General features: G+C 42.5%; 1 protein-coding gene across 11 annotated transcripts in view; it reads right to left on the minus strand.

Moving 5' to 3' along the window:
* tcf4 (transcription factor 4) overlaps positions 1-21,774 on the minus strand; it is a 618,702-nt gene that overhangs the window by 260,962 nt on the left and 335,966 nt on the right. For 9 of the 11 annotated variants that reach the window (XM_055662660.1, XM_055662829.1, XM_055662572.1 and 6 more), the window contains one exon: positions 19,690-19,728. The exons of the other annotated variants lie outside the window; for them this stretch is intronic. In XM_055662660.1, coding sequence (XP_055518635.1) covers positions 19,690-19,728 — 39 coding nt within the window. The remainder of the gene's footprint in view (positions 1-19,689; positions 19,729-21,774) is intronic. 11 annotated transcript variants of the gene reach the window in all.

Raw genomic sequence — 21,774 nt, forward strand, 5'->3', positions numbered from 1 at the left:
CGTGGTGAAGAGGCTTGCGTGACCCCATGATTCCGAGAGTGATGCCATCGGAAACGCCGGCTTCTGGTAGGGCCACCCATGGCGGTAAGCTCGAGGATGAGGGTCCAGACTAACCAACAAGACCTCAACGGCCGACCAGGCAGATGAAGTTACCTTGAACTCAACGGCTGTGAAGGTGGATGAAGGCTGCAACAGATTTATCTGCTCCAATCGTCTTGGTCTCCTTGCCATTGGAATTAGTTGATTGATTTGTGAAAGACCATGTGCTTCTTGGAGTGCAACATCAAGTACATGTTAAACAAACACACGCACAGGCGTCTCCATCCTGTGAGCTGCAAAGCCAGGATTGGACTCATAAGCCACCAGAGAGTCCATAAAAACCACAGAACGTAGACCATCGTCTTCGACTTCAAGGGATAGCCACAACGACAATTTTTGCAACATGTTGAAAAATTAGCGGTGACCAGAATTTTGACACCATGGAGAGTAGCAAGAATTCTCGTGACGTAGGTACAGTGGTAGTGGGTCGTCAGGAGGTCGTAGGTTGTCGCTGGTGCCGACCGGTGAATTTCATTGGCTCATTTGGGGAAAAAAAACGTAAACAGTAGTTTACGGAACCAAGGATACCGACCGGCAGTGTTAATGTCCGCAGAGCTTCACAGCCGTGTATCTCTGGCTTCTTAAAAGTTGTCTCCACTCCTTCCCCTCACCCCGTCTCCTCCTTCTTCTCCCCCCCCCCTTTTAAAGGAATTAAGTGACCCTTCCCGTACACTGTGCTTTCACCGTCTTAATTACAGCGCCAACCTTCCTGTTCATCGTGGTGTGTGTCTGTATCACCTTGGCTTTTAACCGTGTGAATTTCACACGCCTGCTCTGTCCCCCACCTGCATAACTGGCTGGTGAAGGAAGTGATGTAGGTAATCTGCGGAGCAAAGATCCCGTAACGACCGTTATACATGGTGTCCATTGTCACAACGACCTTTAACGGGGTCGGTACCTCCGTACGTTAAACCACAGAGGCTCCAAACCTCTACTGCTTTACACAAACCCCAACGATGTATCCTATGGTAGTAGTGATTTTTGGGCAAGTTAATTATTTTTGTTATATTCACGTTTCACATATCAAAAACATTGTGGTGTCAAATACACAACGACCGTTTAGGATACATTTTCCAACTTTTAAAAATCAATAAAACATTTTTTGGGGCATAAATTGGGCATCAAAACTAAGAAGCTGAGCCAATCTTTAATTTGGTAACACACTGTCTCTTGTTTACCTTTCGTATGGACCAAGTCGCTAACTTCATTCCTTCGTGTCAACCTCCAGAAGCTCCACAATGACCGTTATGGAAACATTTAACTTAATAAAAAATTATCCCAAATCAAACCTTCTTAAGAATCATCGGTCATCGATATAACTCAAATCCATAAGGTAATGTTCGTTTTTTTCTATCTATGGATATAATTTGATTTTCTCAAATAATGTAACGTTCGTTTTCTGGGATACTAAACCTTCACGGGTCCACCACAACTTACGTTTGCGTGTATGATGTGTAACGCGTGTTGCGGTGTCCACTCAGATGGATTCAGTATTCTGCTACATGATCAGGTGAATGCAGTGGAAACGATGTTTGCAATTTTATTGTTCCATGTGATATTCATAAACATAGAAAGGAATAAGAAATACGAGCACTTACTGTGCCAACCAGGTCACTGGTGGATACCACGTGACAAAAATGTATTTGTGTATTCTGATGCCATTTTCAGAAACTTGTCATTAATATGCTATCTTTTCTTATATTTATTGTTGATACTATGTTAGTCATGAACCCAATAAAGCGCTTGTCAACTTTGTTGAAGGAATCTGAAATTTGACCCCCTTTGTCACATTATTGTGTGCCAGTATTGTAAAAAGGAACATAGTAAAGGTTTAGAAGGATATAGGCCAAATGCATGTAGATGGGACTACAGTAGATGGGGCATCTTGGGTGGTGTGGGCAAGTTAGGCTGAAGGGCCAATTCCCATGTTGTGTGACTGTGACTATCTCAACTGCTCTTTTAAGAGATCAGAGAAATCCTTCCTAATTCACTGATGATTCTTTTTAAATTCACCAATGCCCGCCAAAGTTACATACAGTGCCCTCCATAATATTTGGGACAAAAAAAACATCATTTATTAATTTGCCTCTGTAATCGACAATTTGAGATATGTAATAGAAATAATCACATGTGGTTAAATTGCACACTGTCAGATTTTATTAAAGGCCATTTTTACACATTTTGGTTTCACCATGTAGAAATTACAGCAGTGTTTATACATAGTCCCCCCCATTTCAGGGCACCATAATGTTTGGGACACATGGCTTCAATAATAATAATAATAATATATTTTATTGTCATTGCACATAACGCAACGAGATTTGGTATGCAGCTTCTTCACAGGTTCCTTTGTGGCTCATAATTGCTGAGGTGTGTTTAATTGCCTCCTTAATGCCGATATAAGAGAGCTCTCAGCACCTACTCTTTCCTCCAATCACATTTGGAAACTTTTATTGCTGTTTATCAACATGAGGACCAAAGTTCTGCCAATGAAAGTCAAATAAGTAATTATGAGACTGAGAAACAAGAATAAAACTGTTAGAGACATCAGCCAAACCTTCGGTTTACCAATATCAACTGTTTGGAAGAAAGAGAGCACTGGTGAGCTTACTAATTGCAAAGGGACTGGCAGGCCAAGGAAGACCTCCACAGCTGGTGACAGAAGGATTCTCTCTATAATAAAGAAAAACCCCAAACACCTGTCCAACAGATCAGAAACACTCTTCAGGAGTCAGTTGTGGATTTGTCAATGACCACTGTCTGCAGAAGACTTCATGAACCGAATGCAAGATGCAAACCACTGGTTAGCCGCTAAAATAGGATGGCCAGGTTACAGTTTGCCAAGAAGTACTTAAAAGAGCAACCACAGTTCTGAAAATGTCTTGTGGACAGATGAGATGTAGATTAACATATCAGAGTGATGGCAAAAGAATGGAGGAGAGTAGGAACTGCCCAAGATCCAAAGCATACCACTTCATCTGTGAAAGATGAAGATGGGGGCCTCGGCATGTATGACTGCTGAAGTTACTGGCTCACTTATCTTCATTGATGATACAACTGCTGATGGTAGTATCATAATGAATTCTGAAGTGTATAGACACATCCTATCTGCTCAAGTTCAAACAAATGCCTCAAAACTCATTGGCCGGCGGTTCATTCTACAGCAAGACAATGATCCCAAACATACTGCTAAAGCAACAAAGGAGTTTTTTAAAGCTAAATAATGGTCAATTCTTGAGTGGTCAAGTCAATCACCTGATCTGAACCCAATTGAGCATGCTTTTTATATGCTGAAGAGAAAACTGAAGGGTACTAGCTCCCAAAACAAGCATAAGCTAAAGACGGCTGCAATACAGGCCTGGCAGAGCATCACCAGAGAAGACACCCAGTAACTGGTGATGTCCATGAATCGCAGACTTCAAGCAGTCATTGCACGCAAAGGATATGCAACAAAATACTAAACATGACTACTTTCATTTACATAACATTGCTGTGTCCTAAACGTTATGGTGCTCTGAAATGGGGGGACTATGTATAAACACTGTTGTAATTTCTACATGGTGAAACCAAAATGTATAAAAATGGCCTTTATTAAAATCTTATAATGTGCACTTTAACCACATGTGATTCTCTCTATTACAAATCTCAAATTGCGGAGTACAGAGGCAAATAAATAAATGTCCCAAACATTATGGAGGGCACTATATTATCTAATGATCATCCAATGGTTAATTGTTGGAACTTGCACTGCACAAATTGACAGTCATATGCCTTTCAAAAGAACTTGACAGCCATATATACTTCAAAAGAACTTCATTGAGTCAAAGCACTTAAAGATATCTGGCAGTCACTACAGGCAATATACAAATAAAAGTCTATCTTTGTTTGAAGAATCATGAACATTGGATTGAAGCTGCAGCTAAAACAAATGGGCTAATGTTTGCAAACATGGAACTTTCCATGACCAAATCAACAAATTCTCTTTTGTTTGTGATCTTGGCTAGATCTAATATTTATGGAAGGGATACAAATATTGCCCATAACATTTGTGAGTTAGGGAAAGCAGAATACAACCATGGCCACAGACAACCATTCTCAATCTTGGTAACCTGGTTGTAAATGAGACATAATTCCTTTGTGACTCATAAACAAAGGACAGTCACTGAAGGAGAGCTTCCCATGAACAACATTTAATCACGATTCATAGAGTCCAAGTTTATATAAATGAAAACAGAATGTTAAAAACTTTCCATCTTCCATAACTTTATTAGTCTAATTATCAGCATACATATTATTAGCTTCATAAAAAGCAATTCATTAAAAAAAGTCAATTGTGTCTGATTCTAGAGAGAAATAAAAATTGTAACTCCAATTTGTTCTGCTACAGAACTTCATATTTCCTACGTAAGGTATAACAAGGGAGCAGAGTTTATAACATATGATGATCAACTTCTTTGATAGATTCCTTGTGGCTCAATGAGGAAGACTGCAGTGCTAGACATAGTTCTGGAAAATAAGAACTAAGCATGAGTGGGTATACATCCAAGAAACAGCAATCAGAGGATGAAATAAAGGAAAGTAGACCATGCCAAGGGGAACTAGTCAACTGGGGAAGAGTCAATTTTAATGCTGAGCGCACAAATATGACACTTGAACCAAAGCTTATCTGGCCAAACTGTATTTGAGAATTAGGAGATTTTTAAGTGGAGATGTTTCAGCCGCACACCGGGTGCATTTCCAAGAGGGATAATGGTGAGGAACTTACAGTGTAAATTTGCTGAATAAAAAGAAAGACATGTGTAGGAAGGAACTGCAGATGCTGGTTTACACCGAAGATAGACACCAGATGCTGAAATAAGTCAGCAGGTTAGGCAGCATCTCTGGAGAGAAGGAATGGGTGACGTTTCGATTTGAGGCCCTTCTTCAGACTGAGAGTCAGGGGAGAGGGAGACACAGAGATAAGGAAGGGTAAGGTGTGAAAACGAGACATCAAAGGGGATGCGGTTCAAGGAAAATGTAGAATAGATTATTGTTAGCTAGGTAAAAAGGGAAGCAGCTGCATGGACAGAAAATTTACGATGTAAGTTAATGTAGAAGGTAAAAGGGAGCAGAGTTAAGACAATTTGACAGGTGCCAGACTGTTGATGCAAGTGAAAAGCAGGCTGATTTCCAAGCTCAGAGCTGAAATGAAAAAGGAATTACGAGAGGTGATGTGGAGAGTCTAAGAAAAAACCGAAAGCAAACAGAATCCAAAAATGTTCCATAGGCTGTGAACAGGGAAGGATTTCTCAAGACAAATCACGCTCTACTAACTTAGAGAGATAGAGTCATCCTGCATGGAAACAGACCCGTTAGCCCAATTTGCCCATGCCAATCAAGGCTCCTCATTTACGCAGGTCCCGCCAGCCCACATTTAGCCCATTTCTCTCTAAACCTTTCCTATCCATGTAACAAACATGATAACAGTTTTATGATGACGTAACAAGAGTTGGCTGATGAGGAAGACGTATTTGAATTGGCATATATGGACTTCTAAAGGCCATTTGATAAGATGCCATCAAGATGAAAGACCATGGAATATAAAGATAGAAATGTGTAGGAAGTTCAATTTCAAATTTATTTGTCACATGCACCATAAGGCGCAGTGAAATGAATTTACCATGCAGCGTTACAATTAAAAAAGGACATAATATGCAACATAGAAACATAGAAAATAGGTGCAGGAGTAGGCCATTTGGCCCTTCGAGCCTGCACCGTCATTCAATATGATCATGGCTGATCATCAAACTCAGTATCATATACCTACCTTCTCTCCATACCCCTTGATCCAATTAGCCACCAGGGCCACATCTAACTCCCTCTTAAATATAGCCTATGAACTGCCCTCTGTGGCAGAGAATTCCACAGATTCACCACTCTCTGTGTGAATTTTTTTTTTCTCATCTCGGTCCTAAAGGACTTCCTCCTTATCCTGAAACTGTGACCCCATGTTCTGGACTTCCCCAACATCGGGAACAATCTTCCTGCATCTAGCCTGTCCAACTGCTTAATAATTTTGTAAGTTTCTATAAGATTCCCCCTCAATAAGATTCCCCCTCAATCTTCTAAATTCTAGCGAGTACAAGCCGAGTCTATCCAGTCTTTCTTCATATGAAAGTCCTGCCATCCCAGGAATCAGTCTGGTGAACCTTCTCTGTACTCCCTCTATGGCAAGAATGTTTTTCCTCAGATTAGGAGACCAAAACTGTACGCAATATTCCAGGTGTGGTCTCACCAAGGCCCTGTACAACAGCAGTAGAACCTCCCTGCTCCTATACTCAAATCCTTTTGCCATGAATGCTAACAAACCATTTGCTTTCTTGTCTGCCTGCTGCACCTGCATGCCTATTTTCAATGCCATGATACCCAGGTCTCGTTGCATCTCCCCTTTTCCTAATCGGGAACCATTCAGATCATAGTCTACTCTCCTGTTCCTGGATAACCTCAAATTTATCCACATTATACTGCATCTGCCATGCATTTGCCCACTCACCCAGCCTATCCAAGTCACCTTGCAGCCTCCTAGCATCCTCCTCACAGCTAACACTGCCCCAAAGCTTTGTGTCATCCGCAAACTTGAAGATGTTGCATTCAATTTCCTTGTCCAAATCATTAAATATATATTGTAAATAGCTGGGGACCCAGCACTGAGCCTTGCAGTACCCCACTAGTCACTGCCTGCCATTCTGACAAGGATCTGTTTACTCCTACTCTTTGCTTCCTGTCTGCCAGCCAGTTCTCTATCCACATCAATACTGAATCCTCAATACCGTGTGCTTTAAGTTTAAGTGCACTAATCTCTTATGTGGGACCTTGTCGAAAGCCTTCTGAAAGTCCTGATATAACACATCCACAGGTTCTCCCTTATCCACTCTACTAGTTACATTCTCGAAAAATTCTATAAGATTCGTCAGACATTATTTACCTTTCGTAAATCCATGCTGACTTTGTCCAATGATTTCACCACTTTCCAAATGTGCTGCTATCCCATCTTTAATAACTGACTCTAGCATTTCCCCCACTACCGATGTTAGACTAACTGGTCTATAATTCCCCATTTTCTCTCTCCCTCCCTTTTTAAAAAGTGGGGTTACATTAGCTACCCTCCAATCCTCAGGAACTACTCTAGAATCTAAAGAGTTTTGAAAAATTATCACTAATGCATCCACTATTTCTGGGGCTACTTCCTTATGTACTCTGGGATGCAGCCTATCTGGCCCTGGGGATTTATTGGCCTTTAATCCATTCAATTTACCCAACACTACTTCCCGACTAACCTGGATTTCACTCAGCTCCTCCATCTCATTTGACCCCCGGTCCCCTGCTATTTCCGGCAAATTATTTATGTCTTCCTTAGTGACGAAAGAACCAAATGTAGTTATTCAATTGGTCTGCCATGTCCTTGTTCCCCATGATCAATTCACCTTTCTGACATTTATTTTAACCAATCTTCTTCTCTTCACATATCTATAAAAGCTTTTGCAGTCAGTTTTTATGTTCCCTGCCAGTTTTTTTTCATAATCTATTTTCCCTTTCCTAATTAAGCCCTTGTCCTCCTCTGCTGGACTTTTAATTTCTCCCAGTCCTCTAGTAGGCTGCTTTTTCTGGCTAATTTTTATGCTTCATCTTTTGTTTTGATACTATCCCTGATTTATTCTTTTGCCAAACTGGGCTGAACAATTGTTGTAGTTCATCGATGCGGTCTTTAAATGCCTTCCATTGCATATCCACCGTCAACCCTTTAAGAATCAATTGCCAGTACATAATACAATACAGGCATCCACCACAGCATTCTTCACCGTGGTGGAAGGCAATACAGTTCAGACAGTCCTCCTCCTCCTCCTCCCTTGTTCACCCATGGTCGGGGCTCTGACCCTCCGTAGTCGCTGTTACGGATGGCCCGATGTTCAGGCCCTCGGGTCGGGATGGTCAGTACAGGTCGAGCACACCCCACGGCCTGGAGCTCCTAAACGGCCACCTCCTTACCGGAGAATGCAGATGTTGTAGGCCGCATGCCGGCCGTCTGAGCTCTTTTCCGGCAACCCCTGGCAAGGGATCACCCGCTCCACGATGGAAGGTCCATTCCACGCCTGCCGCCGGAAGTTCCACAGACCGAGGCTCAACTATGTTGTACGCTTCAGGCTAGCGGTTGGAGCGCTTCTCCGGCGACCACCAGCAAGGGAATCCGCGATGTTAAAGTCCCCACATCAACGCCGCTGAAGCTCTGGTACAACTCCGCGAAAGGCCGTACCAAACCAGCTGTAAGGGGGGCGAATAAGCGGCAAGGAAGAAAGTCGCCTCTCCTTCGAGGTAGGTGCCTGAAAATGGGTCCCCCCCCCCCCTACCACCCCCCCACACAAGACATACAGAGAAGCATTGAAACATACTTTTGGACATAACAAAAAAAATTCGAAACAACGAACCCGCTGCAGGCGAGGCAGCCGACTTGAAGCGTCACCTGAACTGCAGATGCTTGTTTACACCAAAGATAGACACAAAATGCTGGAGTAATTCAGCGGGACAGGCAGCATCTCTGGACAGAAGGAATGGGTGACATTTTGGGTCGCTAAAATGTTACATTCTGGTAGAAAACTGAGAAGTGGCAATATAAACTGGATAATATGGATATAATTTACTCAGTTCCTACTGTTACAAGTGATTTTAACATTGCGAACTATGCATGTAAAATTATCTAGAAATGGCATTATAGAATACAAAAATAAATCAAATAAAGGAATGAAAAAGGACGAAGTGCTGGAAAAACTCAGCAGATCAGGCAACATGCAGGGTTCGAAATTAACGGTTGCCCGGGTGCCACTGACCACTCACAGTGCCTCCGGGCAACCAAAACACCGAGTCATTTTGCCTGGCTAGGCAACCAGATACTGGTTTGTACCAAAGATAGACACAAAAAACTGGAGTAACTCCGCGGGTCAGGCAGCATCTCTGGAGAAAAGGAATTTTGTGTCGGCGGTGACGGCTGTATTGCGTGGGAAAGATACTAGGTGCGGGGCTAGGAAGGGTCGCAGTGAATGACGGGCCCCGAACAGCAGCAGCGATAGCGGCTCCATCACCTCCTCCTCCCGCACCCCGCCCGCCCTGATAAGGGCCTCTGCTTGCAAACCCGCTAACGGCGCACTTTCAATACAAACCCTCCCGCACGCTGAGGCCGGGAGGATGGAGGAGGGAGGGAGGGGGAGGCCTCGGCGTGCGGGAAGGGTTTGTTTTAAAAGTGCGCCTTTAGCGGGTTTGCATGCAGAGGCCCTTATCAGGGCCTCTGAAGAAGGGTCTCGACCCGAAACGTTGCCTATTTCCTTCGCTCCATAGATGCTGCCTCACCCGCTGAGTTTCTCCAACACTTTTCTCTACCCCCATCCATCCCGTTCTGAACCCCCCCATTCAACACCACTGACATCCCCCGTGCTATCCCCTCACAATTTTACCTACTCCAACCAACACGTACTAATTCACCTGCCTCTATCCATCCATTCTGCACCGACTGCCTTCTAACCCCCCCACCATCTATCCACCCCGCACTGATTCACACACACCCCCCTTCCTGACCCTATTGTCCTGGGAATATCTTCAGAGCGAACATTGACTTTGTTTGATAACGGAATGCAATCAAATGTGTTTTAATTCCCAATGTTATTATTTGTTTTAATCCATAAAGATGGATTAATTAAATGGTGAATAAGTGGAACATTAAAACCGCAGTGTTCGATTGTCACTGCTACCGTTGACACGTTATTACAGAATTCATTTCAAATCAATACTCTTAATATGTAGTATCAGTACTGTAGTTATTTAAGGAGCAACATTCACAACTATACGTACGCATATATGTTACCATGGTCCAGGGTTTATTGACACAGGTTGATCATACGCTGAATAATCCAACCACATTTTTGTTTGACAGTGGAAAGAACTAATAGAAATTGCATTAATTGCAATGTATAAAAAGAGTTGAGATACTGTCTTATAATCTGAATCTGAATCTGAATATTGCTGCATGTCATTGTGGGATATATCATGTCTTGATTGGTGAATGTTTAGTTTGTGGCTTTATTTGAAGCAGAAATAATATGTGAATGCTTCATTGAGTATAATTCCGACTGGTAACTACGCACTTCCGTCTGAGCACATTATCGCACGCTTCATGCAAACCGTCTTAAATGACCACCTAAACTGTCATTTGGCAACCTAAAAAGCTGCCAAGGTTGCCCGGCTGGCAACAGGGAAAAAAAGTTAAGCGAGAGCCCTGACATGGATATTTCTGGGCGGGACCTTTCATATGGTCATCTGATAGTAGAATTAGGCCATTTGGCCCATCAAGTCTACCGTCATTCAATCATGGCTGATCTATCCCCCCCCCACCCCATTCTTCTGCCTTCTCCCTATAACCTCTGACACCTGTACGAATCAAGAATCTATCTGTCTCTGCCTTCATCCAATCCTTTCTTCTTACTTCTTTCATCTTCCCCAAAAATGACCATTTCTCCACATTTCTTCTCATGCATGTAATGACTAATTTGTGGTTGGTTGAAAATGCACTGAAGCCTAAGTACTGAGCACAAAAAAGGTGCTCAAATTAATTACAAATGAATTAGCGTGTTTGCTTTTCCCTCTATTGACATTCGTCACTGTTTCCGATTTGATTCTCTCCAAAATCACCACAGGTTCCCCAGCAGATGTAAACAAAGGATATATGCCTAAATAAATGAGTAAAGTTTATAAACTTGTTTACAGAAGATACGAAGAAAGAATTTTAAGTTGCAATTACTTCCCCTTTTATAATAAAGTATGCTATTCATCAAACAGAAGCAAGTATTTCACTGATCCACAGTTTTACTTCATCAGAACCTCACCGCAGTATTTAAAGCACAGCCTGATGTAATGAAAGCAAGTACATATTACCAGCTAGTTTTCTACACACTTTAATCATTGATTAAACAATTGAAACTGCCATGACCTAGTAGACGAGTTCAAGGTTATCAAGATGACAACTTACAATAATGAAAAGAGAACAAAACAAATGGTACACTTTCAAAGTCCAGGCAAAAGACGAATGGTTCAATTAATCAATGTACTGGTTTGCAATTGTAATCTGTTTGTTTTCTAAAAAAGTGTTTCCTTCTCTCTCTTAAAACCACTGACCTTTGCTGTGTCAATTCACAGATGCCAGCAGCCTTCCATTACTTCAGTCAGGGAGGCAACCTGCAGATCAGTCTAGTCAATGGGAGATAATGAAGCTATTGAACTGATATTGGCATGAAATCCAGGGTGAAAAATGAGAAAAAGGATGCGTCTTAGTTGATTATTTCAGCTGCAGCCTTGAGCCAATTGCAACGTTCCACTACTGCTCAGTGTAAGATCAATAAACTCACCGATTAATAGGAATCTCAGAGATTTTCTGTTCTGCACAGATCATATTCACACTGACTCATTGAACCATCCGATTATCAATATTTTTACAAACTAGTCATAGAGTCCTGCAGCGTGAAAATGGCCACTTCGGCCCAACTTGCCCACACTGGTCAATATGACCCATATACACTTATCACACCTGCTTGCGTTTGGGCCCATATCCCTCTACACCTGTCCTATCCATGTACCAGTGCGATAGTACATGCCTCAACTTCCTCGTCCGGCAGCTCGTTTCATACACTCACCATCTTTGTGTGAAAAAGTTACTCCTTGGGTTCATATTACATCTTTCCACCCTCACCTTAAACCTATCCTCCTTTGTTTCTTGATTCTTCTACTCTGTGCATCTACCCAATATATTCCTCTCATGATTTTGAGATTACCTCTCATCCTCCTGTGCTCCAAGGAATAAACTCCTAACCTACTCAACCTCTGTCTATAGCTCAAGCCCTCACATCCTGACATGCCATTGTGAGGAACTTTGAGACACATTGCAGATTTATAGCTTTTACAGATCTTACTTCAGATACAACATCCTCAACATCCTCAGAAATCTTTCCTATAACATGGTGCCCAAAGCTAAACACAATACTCAGACTTCAGTCTGAAAAAGGGTTTCGGCCCGAAACGTTGCCTATTTCCTTCACTCCATAGATGCTGCCACACCCGCCGAGTTTCTCCAGCACTTTTGTCTACCCATAATACTCTCAATGCAGCCTCACCAACATCTTATTCTACTGCAACATGGCCTCCTAACTTCTGTACTCAATGTTCTGACGAATGAAGGCCAATGTGCCTTTCGCACAGAGAGTGGCGAATCTCTGGAATTCTTTGCCACAGAATGTAGTTGAGGCCAGTTCATTGGCCATATTTAAGAGGGAGTTAGATGTGGCCCTTGTGACTAAAGGGATCAGGGGGTATGGAGAGAAGGCAGGTACAGGATACTGAGTTGGATGATCAGCCATGATCATATTGAATGGCAGTGCAGGCTCGAAGGGCCCAATGGCCTACTCCTGCACCTATTTTCTATGTTTCTATGTGCCAAAAGCATTTTTGACCACCCTTTCTACCTCGGATGCCACTTTCAATAAACTATGGACCTGGACTCCTCGATCCCTCTGGTCTACTATACTTCCCAGAGCCCTACTGTTCACTGAGTAAGATCTGTAAAAGCTATAAATCTGCAATGTGTCTCCAAGTTCCTCACAATGGCATGTTTTAAGCTGTCAAGTCATGGCCAATACAATACACAGGGTTTGGAGATGATATTACCATATTCCCTTTGTTTTACTGACGATGCATGGATGCTTTGATATTGATTAAGCTGAGAATTACACATTGATCAGCAGGCAAGATGTCCAGCTGTATTTTGTTACAGGGCATCTGTTCAATGCATCCATATTTTAAAAAAGGTGCTTTGTTCTGTTTGGTTTATTATTGTCCCATGTACCAAGGCAGAGTGAAAAGCTTTTTTGTGGTCCGGTCAGCGAAAATATTTTGCGTGATTACCATCAAGCTGTCCACAGTGTACAGATATAGGATAAAGGGAATAATGTTTAGTTACAAGATAAAGTCCGATTAAAGGTTAAGGGGGGACTTGATAGAGGTCTTTAAAATGATGAGAGGGATAGACAGAATTGACGTGGATAAGCTTTTCCCACTGTGAGTAGGGAAGATTCAATCAAGGGGACATGACTTGAGAATTAAGGGACAGAAGTTTAGGGGTAACATGAGGGGGGACTTCTTTACTCAGAGAGTGGTGGCTGTGTGGAATGAGCTTCCAGTGAAGGTGGTGGAGGCAGGTTCGTTTTTATCATTTAAAAATAAATTGGATAGTTATATGGACGGGAAAGGAATGGAGGGTTATGGTCTGAGCGCAGGTATATGGGACTAGGGGAGAATACGTGTTCGGCACGGACTAGAAGGGTCGAGGCGGCCTGTTTCCGTGCTGTAATTGTTATATGGTTATATGGTTAAAGATAGTTCAAAAATTTCCAATAAGGAAGATGGGAGGTCAGGACCACTCTCTGTTTGGTGAGAGGACAGTTCAACAATAACAGGAGCAGTGAGGAATGGTACAAGATAATTCAAATCATACAGACTGGCTTGGGTGATATGGTTGTAAAGGTTGTGATAGATCGTTCATACATACAATCTAGGGTGTTTGTTTTATAAGGGAAACCTGCATTTGATATACTGGACTTGTTTTCTGTGTTCTGATAACATTAAGTGGCAAATTACCTGATTGCAGTGACCAGGTCATCACTATCAGCTTGCAGTTGAGCACAGGATTCTGGCAGGAGAATTCTACAGAAACCCACATCTGATCAGAAAATGCTTTTTTGGCGCATGATATTCTGGCCCTCGTAAAGCTGCAGCAAGTAAGAATTTCATTGTTCTATTGTTAGTATATTTAAATACTCTTGACACAAAATGGAGACTGCGTTAATGTTCGCTCTCCACTGTTATAGAGTCATAGAGTGATACAGTGTGGAAACAGGTCATTCAGCCCAACTCGCCCACGCCGGCCAACAATGTCCCAACTACACCAGTCCCACTTGCCTGCGCTTGGTCCATAACCCTCCAAACCTGTCCTATCCATGTAACTGTCCAATTGTTTCTTAAACGATGGGATAGTCCCAGCCTCAACTACCTCCTCTGGCAGCTTGTTCCATACACCCGCCACCCCCCTGCATGAAGAAGTTACCCCTCAGTTTCCTATTAAATCTTTTCCCCTTCACCTTGAACCTATGTGCTCTGGTATTCGATTCCCCTACTCTGGACAAAAGACTCTGTGCATCTACCCGATTTATTCCTCTCATGATTGCGTACAGTTTTGGTCTCCAAATCTGAGGAAGGACATTATTGCCATAGAGGGAGTGCAGAGAAGGTTCACCAGACTGATTCCTGGGATGTCAGGACTTTCACATGATTGCGTACAGTTTTGGTCTCCAAATCTGAGGAAGGACATTATTGCCATAGAGGGAGTGCAGAGAAGGTTCACCAGACTGATTCCTGGGATGTCAGGACTTTCATATGAAGAAAGACTGGATAGACTCGGCTTATACTCGATAGAATTTAGGAGATTGAGGGGGGATCTTATAGAAACTTACAAAATTCTTAAGGGGTTGGACAGGCTAGATGCAGGAAGATTGTTCCCGATGTTGGGGAAGTCCAGGACAAGGGGTCACAGCATAAGGATAAGGAGGAAATCCTTTAAGACCGAGATGAGAAAAAAAAATTTCACACAGAGAGTGGTGAATCTCTGGAATTCTCTGCCACAGAGCGTAGTTGAGGCCAGTTCATTGGCTATATTTAAGAGGGAGTTAGATGTGGCCCTTATGGCTAAAGGGATAAGGGGGTATGGAGAGAAGGCAGGTACGGGATACTGAGTTGGATGATCAGCCATGATCATATTGAATGGCGGTGCAGGCTCGAAGGGCCGAATGGCCTCCTCCTGCACCTATTTTCTATGTATCTATGTATATCTCTATAAGATCTCCCCTCATCCTCCTAGCTCCATGGAATAGAGATCCAGCCTACTCAACCTCTCCCTATAGCTCACACACTCTAGTCCTGGCAACATCCTCACAAATCTTTTCTGGACCCTTTCAAGCTTGACAATATCTTTCCTATAACATGGTGCCCAGAACTGAACATAATATTCTAAATGCGGTCTTATCAACGTCTTATACAACTTCAACATGACCTATCCAAATTCTATATTCAATACTCTGACTGATGAAGCCAAAGTGCCAAAGGTCTTTTTTACCATCTTATCTATCTGTGACTCAACCTTCAAGGAACTATGCACTTGTACTTCTGGATCCCTCTGCTCTACAACACTACCCAGAGGCCTACCATTTACTGTGTAGGTCCTGCCCTTGTTCGACGTTCCAAAATGCAACACCTCACACTTCTCTGTATTAAATTCCATCAATCATTCCTCCTCCTACCTGGCCAATCGATCCAGATCCTGCTGCAATCGTTCACAACCACTATCTTCACTGTCTGCAAAACCACTAACTTTTGTATCATCAGCAAACTTGTTAATCTTGCCCTATATGTTCTCATCCCAATCATTGATGTAGATGACAAACAGTAATGGGCCCAGCACCGAACTATGAGGGACACCACTGGTCACTGCTCTCCATTCTGAGAGGCAACCTTCCACCATCACCCTCTGCTTCCTTCCATGGAGCCAATTTGCTATCCATTCAGCTACCTCTCCTTGTATCCCATGAGATCTAATCTTCCAGAGCAGCCTACCATGCGGCACCTTGTCGAACGCCTTACTAAGTCCATGTACACATCTACAGCTCTGCCTTCATCAACCTTTTTGCTCACGTCTTCAAAAAAATCAGATTTGTGAGACATGACCTCCCACGTACAAAACCATGTTGACTGTCGCTAATCAGCCCTTGCCCATCCAAATTCCTGTATAACCTATCCATCAAAATACTGAGTTGGGAGGTCATGTTGCAGTTGTGCCAGGGAACAAGGAATTATACCTGTCCTCGGTTTGACTTCGCAAAATGCAACGCGGCATGCCATTGGATTGGTGCGGCCTTACACATATCTGTGCAGGAAGGCCAACTGTCGAGATGCTGGTTCAAACCGAAGATAGACACGAGGAAAAGCTGGAGTAACGGGAGCGGGACAGGCTGGGCATCTGCGACTTCAACATCGTGGAGCAAGTCTGCGGAATGGAGCCGCGACGGCGTGACTTTATCAATGAGTGAAATCTCTCGCCACGCCAGCTCCTCCCAGCGCGGCCTGTGAAGAACGACCGTTTCGGAATTCGACCGCGAGAATGTTCACGCCGGAGTTCCTTCTTCTCTCCGGGCGACGTGCTGCCTCAATAGTCCCGCTGAACAGAGGAAGTGGACTGAACTCCCTCTTATAAATGTCCTGCAATTGCAACTCCTTTGTCCAATTTGTATAAACAATAACTTAAAAGATCCAATCAATCTTCCCCACCTATATTTAAGCACTCACACTTTAATCCAGCAGTCAAAGCTACATTTTTATTGATATTTGCAAATTCTGCATTCATGGTGATGAATGGTGAGAGTGGTGAATCTGTGGAACTCTCTGCCACAGAAGGTAGTTGAGGCCAGTTCATTGGCTATATTCAAGAGGGAGTTAAATGTGGCCCTTGTGGCTAAAGGGATCAGGGGGTATGGAGAGAAGGCAGGAACAGGATACTGAGTTGGATGATCAGCCATGATCATATTGAATGGCGGTGCAGGCTCGAAGGGCCGAATGGCCTACTCCTGCACCTAGTTTCTATGTTTCTATGTACATTGTTCTCTTCAATATAAGACTACTCAACAACAACAAGCATTAAGTCAGAGACCAGTTCTGTCCTCATGCAATAATTGTGTGTCAACTGTTTGAGGAAGCAGCACAGAAGCTTTCTCTTTAAATATGACTTATTATAGTAATGTCTCAAGGAGTTATTTTTGAAACTAGTTTTCAGCTGGATCCATTTCAGCCAGAACCATAGGGAGAGACCTTCCCAAGACTACCTCGTCTCCTCAAAGCAAAATAAAGGCAAAACACATGGCTTCATCTTTAAAATGCTGACCTGCAGTTTCCGAAACTAGAAAATCCTCACCTCAGATAAACTGAAGCTCTGGCTTACTTCACCCTGATTCCGTGGAAAATGAAACAGACCACTGCATGCAGAGTAAACAAAGAACTTCAGAAGCGGTGCAGTGAGAAATATTTCAGAGGTGTCATTCATGCAATGTGAAAGTACATCTGTGGCATTTAGAAATTAATGCAAGATGTTCCACGACTTGTACATTTGTACAGGATGGGCAGTTTAAAATGCCCATCCTGCTGATGAGTCCTGAGATGGATCCAGCTGAAAACTAGTTAAAAAAAAGAACTCCTTGAGAAATTACTTGAACATGTCAAGGGCATTTTAAAATAAAACAATAAACATTCAGACTACAAACTGGCACAGTGGGCTAAGGGCGGCATAGTGTCATAGCGGTGGAGCTGCTGCCTTGCAGCATCAGTTAACTCGGGTTCGAACCTGACTATGGGTATTGTCTGTACAGAGTTTGTACGTTCTCCCTGTGACCGCGTGAGTTTTCTCCAGGTGCTCCAGTTTCTTCCCACACTCCAAAGACGTACAGGTTTGTAAGTTAATTGGCTTCAGTAAAATTGCTATTGTCCCTGGTGTGCAGGATAGTGTTGGTGTACTGGGTCACTGGTCGCTGTGGACTCGGTCAACCCAAGGGCCGATTTCCACACTGTATCTCTAAAGTCTAAACCTTAGTACAAATGACAGACATATACTTTTGTTCTGTCTGCATGCTGACTTATTTTACTTCCCAATAGATTGATAAAGCCATAAGAGTGAATCTCAGATACAATTATTTGAAGGCAAATTAGTGCTCAATGCCGAGCAGCCAAATGTAGCTTTCAGAATTTTTTTTTAAGCACTTCCACAATTTCTAACTCCAGTGAAGACCGTAGACAATAGGTGCAGGAGTTGCCATTCGGCCCTTCGAACCAGCACCGCCATTCAATGTGATCATGGCTGATCATCCACAATCAGTACCCCGTTCCTGCCGCCTTCCCATCTCTCCAGACTTCGCTATCTTTAAGAGCCCTATCTAGCTCTCTCAAGAGGATACTTTCAAGAATCCAGAGAACCGGCCTCAACCACCCTCAGAGGCAGAGAATTCCACAGACAAAAAGTGTTTGTTTCCGTTCTAAATGGCGTACCCCTTATTCTTAAACTGTAGCTCTTGGTTCTGGACTCCCCTAACATTGGCAACATGTTTCCTGCCTCTAGTGTGTCCAAACCCATAATAACCTTATATGTTTCATTAAGATCCCCTCTCATCCTTCTAAATTCCAGAGTGTACAAGCCCAGACGCTCCATTCTCTCAGCATATGACATTCCCACCATCGCGGGAATTAACCTTGTAAACCTATGCTGTACTCCCTCAATAGCAATAATGTCCTTCCTCAAATTTGGAGACCAAAACTGCACACAATACTCCAGGTGTGGTCTCACTACCCCAGATACTCTTCCACTATCTAAATGATTGCCTTTTAATCTGTAGTTGTAATTTGAACTAAACTAGTTTCCCATCTAATTTAGTTTAGAAATACAGTATGGAAACAGACTCTTTGACCCACTGAGTCCACACCGACCAGCGCATCACCTGGTCACACAAGTTCAATGTTATCCCACTTTCTCATCCACTCCCTACAAATTTGGGGCAATTCTCTTAACAAGCAAACTGAACCCAGACAGCACCTGAGGTCAGGATGGAACCTAGGTCTCTGGTGCCATGAGGGAGCAACCCTACAAGCTGTGCCATTGTACCAATCAACTCTGCTAATAGACGGCTGGCCATAGCACCATTAATCTTTCAGTATTATTCTAAAGCATAAGCTTGAGAAAATGATGAGTAGATTTCATCAAGCAATATCTTTAATGGCACCCAATAAACTATGACCTCATCCTGGAGACACAAGTAACTGCAGACGTTGGAATCATTGAGCAAAACGCAAAGTGCTGGAGTAACTCAGCAGGTCCTGCAGCACACATGGAGGAAATGGATAGGCAATACTTTGGGTCTATAAAAGTTTTATAGACTTTTATAGTCTATAAAAGTTTTCCAATCCGAAACATCACCATTCTATTCATTCCACAGATGCCGATTGACCAGCTGAGCTACTCCAGTAGTCTGTGTTATTAACATATCCATAGCAGATGAGAATGCAAGAGAGGGAATCAATGGTGATTTTCTCTTCCCTTGATCCAGGTACAATTCTAAATGTGGCATTGCTCAGCTGAGGTCAACTATCTCGACATGGATCAGAGATCCTAGGACCTCCATGTGCATGACATAAAGCAGGCAATACTTTAAACACAAATACTCTGTATGGGAGGATATCAAAAAGCCTATCCCCATCTTTTACTGCAGCTCACTGAGGCAGAATTGGGATTTAAAGTACCTTCTGTTTGTGAAACTGCAGTCATTCTAAAGCAAGTTGGAATTTGAAAACAAACAAATACTTAGCTGCAGTTGACAACCAAATTGGGAAGCATTACTTACAAACCTCACTAGGAGCAACTTCAATTGGACCTACCTTTGATCGCATGCCTCTTCGCATTGCAGTAAAATGGAGCTGGAAATAAAATGGAAAGAATAGTTTACATTTTTTATCGGCTGCATTTCATTTTCATGTGATGAGCAGGGAATGAAGCCAAAATGAAGTGACTAATGCTTTCACAAAGATATGAGAGGAGCAGAAGGATGACCATGGTCATTTATGACAAGACATTGTATCTGTCTGGCTAGTATAAATAGAAAAAAATTAAATCCACCAATTTCCACTGGACTAAACAGGCAATGGTTAATGCCAATATTGCACCAAACAAATGAAATGCACAAAAAATGGAAATAGTTAAGTTTAGTTTAAAGAAGTAAGCATGGAAATGAGCCCTTCAGCCCACAGAGTCCATGACAACCTTTGCTCACTTCATCAAACTTGTTCTATGTTATCCCACTATCTACACATTATGGGCAATTTTACAGAGACCAACTAATCTATAAACTTGCCCATGTTTGGGATGCGACATGAAACACGAGAGCCCGGAGAAAACCCACCCAATACATGTGCAAACTCCACATAGAGAGCACCCGAGGTCAGGATCGAACCCGGGTCTCTGGGGTTGTGCGGCAGCAGCTCTACCAACTGCGCTACTGTGCCGCCCTCAAGTGTCCAAATCTGATGTAAACAGAAACATTTTGCAAATGTTCAGTAAGTCAGGCACCATCTCTGCAAGATGAAACAGATCAACTTTTCAGATTGGAGATCCCATGTCAGAAAACTCAGATGAAGGATCACAGACCTGAAACATTAACGCTGTTCACATTATTCTACCTGACCTACTGTGTGTTTACAACATTTCCTGTAGTCAAACTAATTATTGTTATTGTCTGTCTCTGACTGTACGCCAAACCACGTTTAGTAACACAACCCCCCACTTTTCTGCACATGAGTCAACAGACATATTTCACCCATATATATTATCAAGCACATATGCATTATACAATGTATTCAGATTTGTTAGTACAACATGGGTATAATAAGTGACTCAATCTATTGTTATGTTAATTCCTGTAACTCGGATGAAATGGACGAGTTGGGCCAAAAGACTCGTCTCCATGCGATCTTGCTCCATAACTATATGACAATGCAAGGAACACAAGGTTCACAATAATTAATATGATAGTTAGGCAACAATCTTTCATTCACCATTGGTTGCATCCAATTGACAATGCAAACACTTGTCATGCAACCCCAACCAAAGAAGTCCTTAATATTGGATTGTGGCTCATGGAAACTGGGAGAGAAGGTAGGATGATGGGGATAAAAAAGGAGGAGAGCAGGAACAGCTATTGGAAGGAAAGAGTTGATTGGCAAAGATGTAGAGCGAGGACACTGAATTAGAAACTTATTTTATGCCTGGCAAATGTAATGAAGAAGGTGGCCCCAATGTGCAGATGAGTTTTATCCACCACCGCCAATTACGGCCAGGTAGTGACCATACATGTTAATCAGAAGTTTATTTTCTCTAGATATTACAGTTAACATTTGTGTTAACAATTTAATTTTGAACCAAGAAAACTTAATTTCAAAAGTAATCCAGCAAAATATGATGAAGGTGTGAGAAACACTTCCTGAGATATTCTTTGTGTAAGAAGGAATGAAGCAGATGGATGGAAGGTTGAGGCTGTAGTCTGTAAAATGGAATGGGCAAAGGAAACTCAAACAAGGGAAAATAAACGCAGGAGGTTCCTTGCACTCCACTGTCATAGCTTGCTCTTCTGCAGCTTGCAGTAAACGTGCATGTTTACTGGTGGCTGCATATCATATACCACTTCTGAAATTTGGTTCCATGGACTTCGATAAAATTGTGTGCACAGGGAACTGAGGAGGAACTTCCACTCCACCATAACCTTAAAAACCAACACGTCTTTACGACAGAGAAACAGGATAAATCAAAAATGGTCTGCAGAACAAAGGAGATGAACTCCACCCTGAAATGTAAATAGAAGAAAAACAGGTGTTCTTAATAAATGACATGGTGTTTAATAATTCAATTTCTCCAAACAATCTGTTATTTTCTGCATTTAAATTCTCTGCCATTCGGCTGTTATCCTGCAC

Source organism: Leucoraja erinacea, chromosome 1 (genome assembly GCF_028641065.1).
Source record: "Leucoraja erinacea ecotype New England chromosome 1, Leri_hhj_1, whole genome shotgun sequence".
Taxonomy (NCBI): domain Eukaryota; kingdom Metazoa; phylum Chordata; class Chondrichthyes; order Rajiformes; family Rajidae; genus Leucoraja; species Leucoraja erinaceus.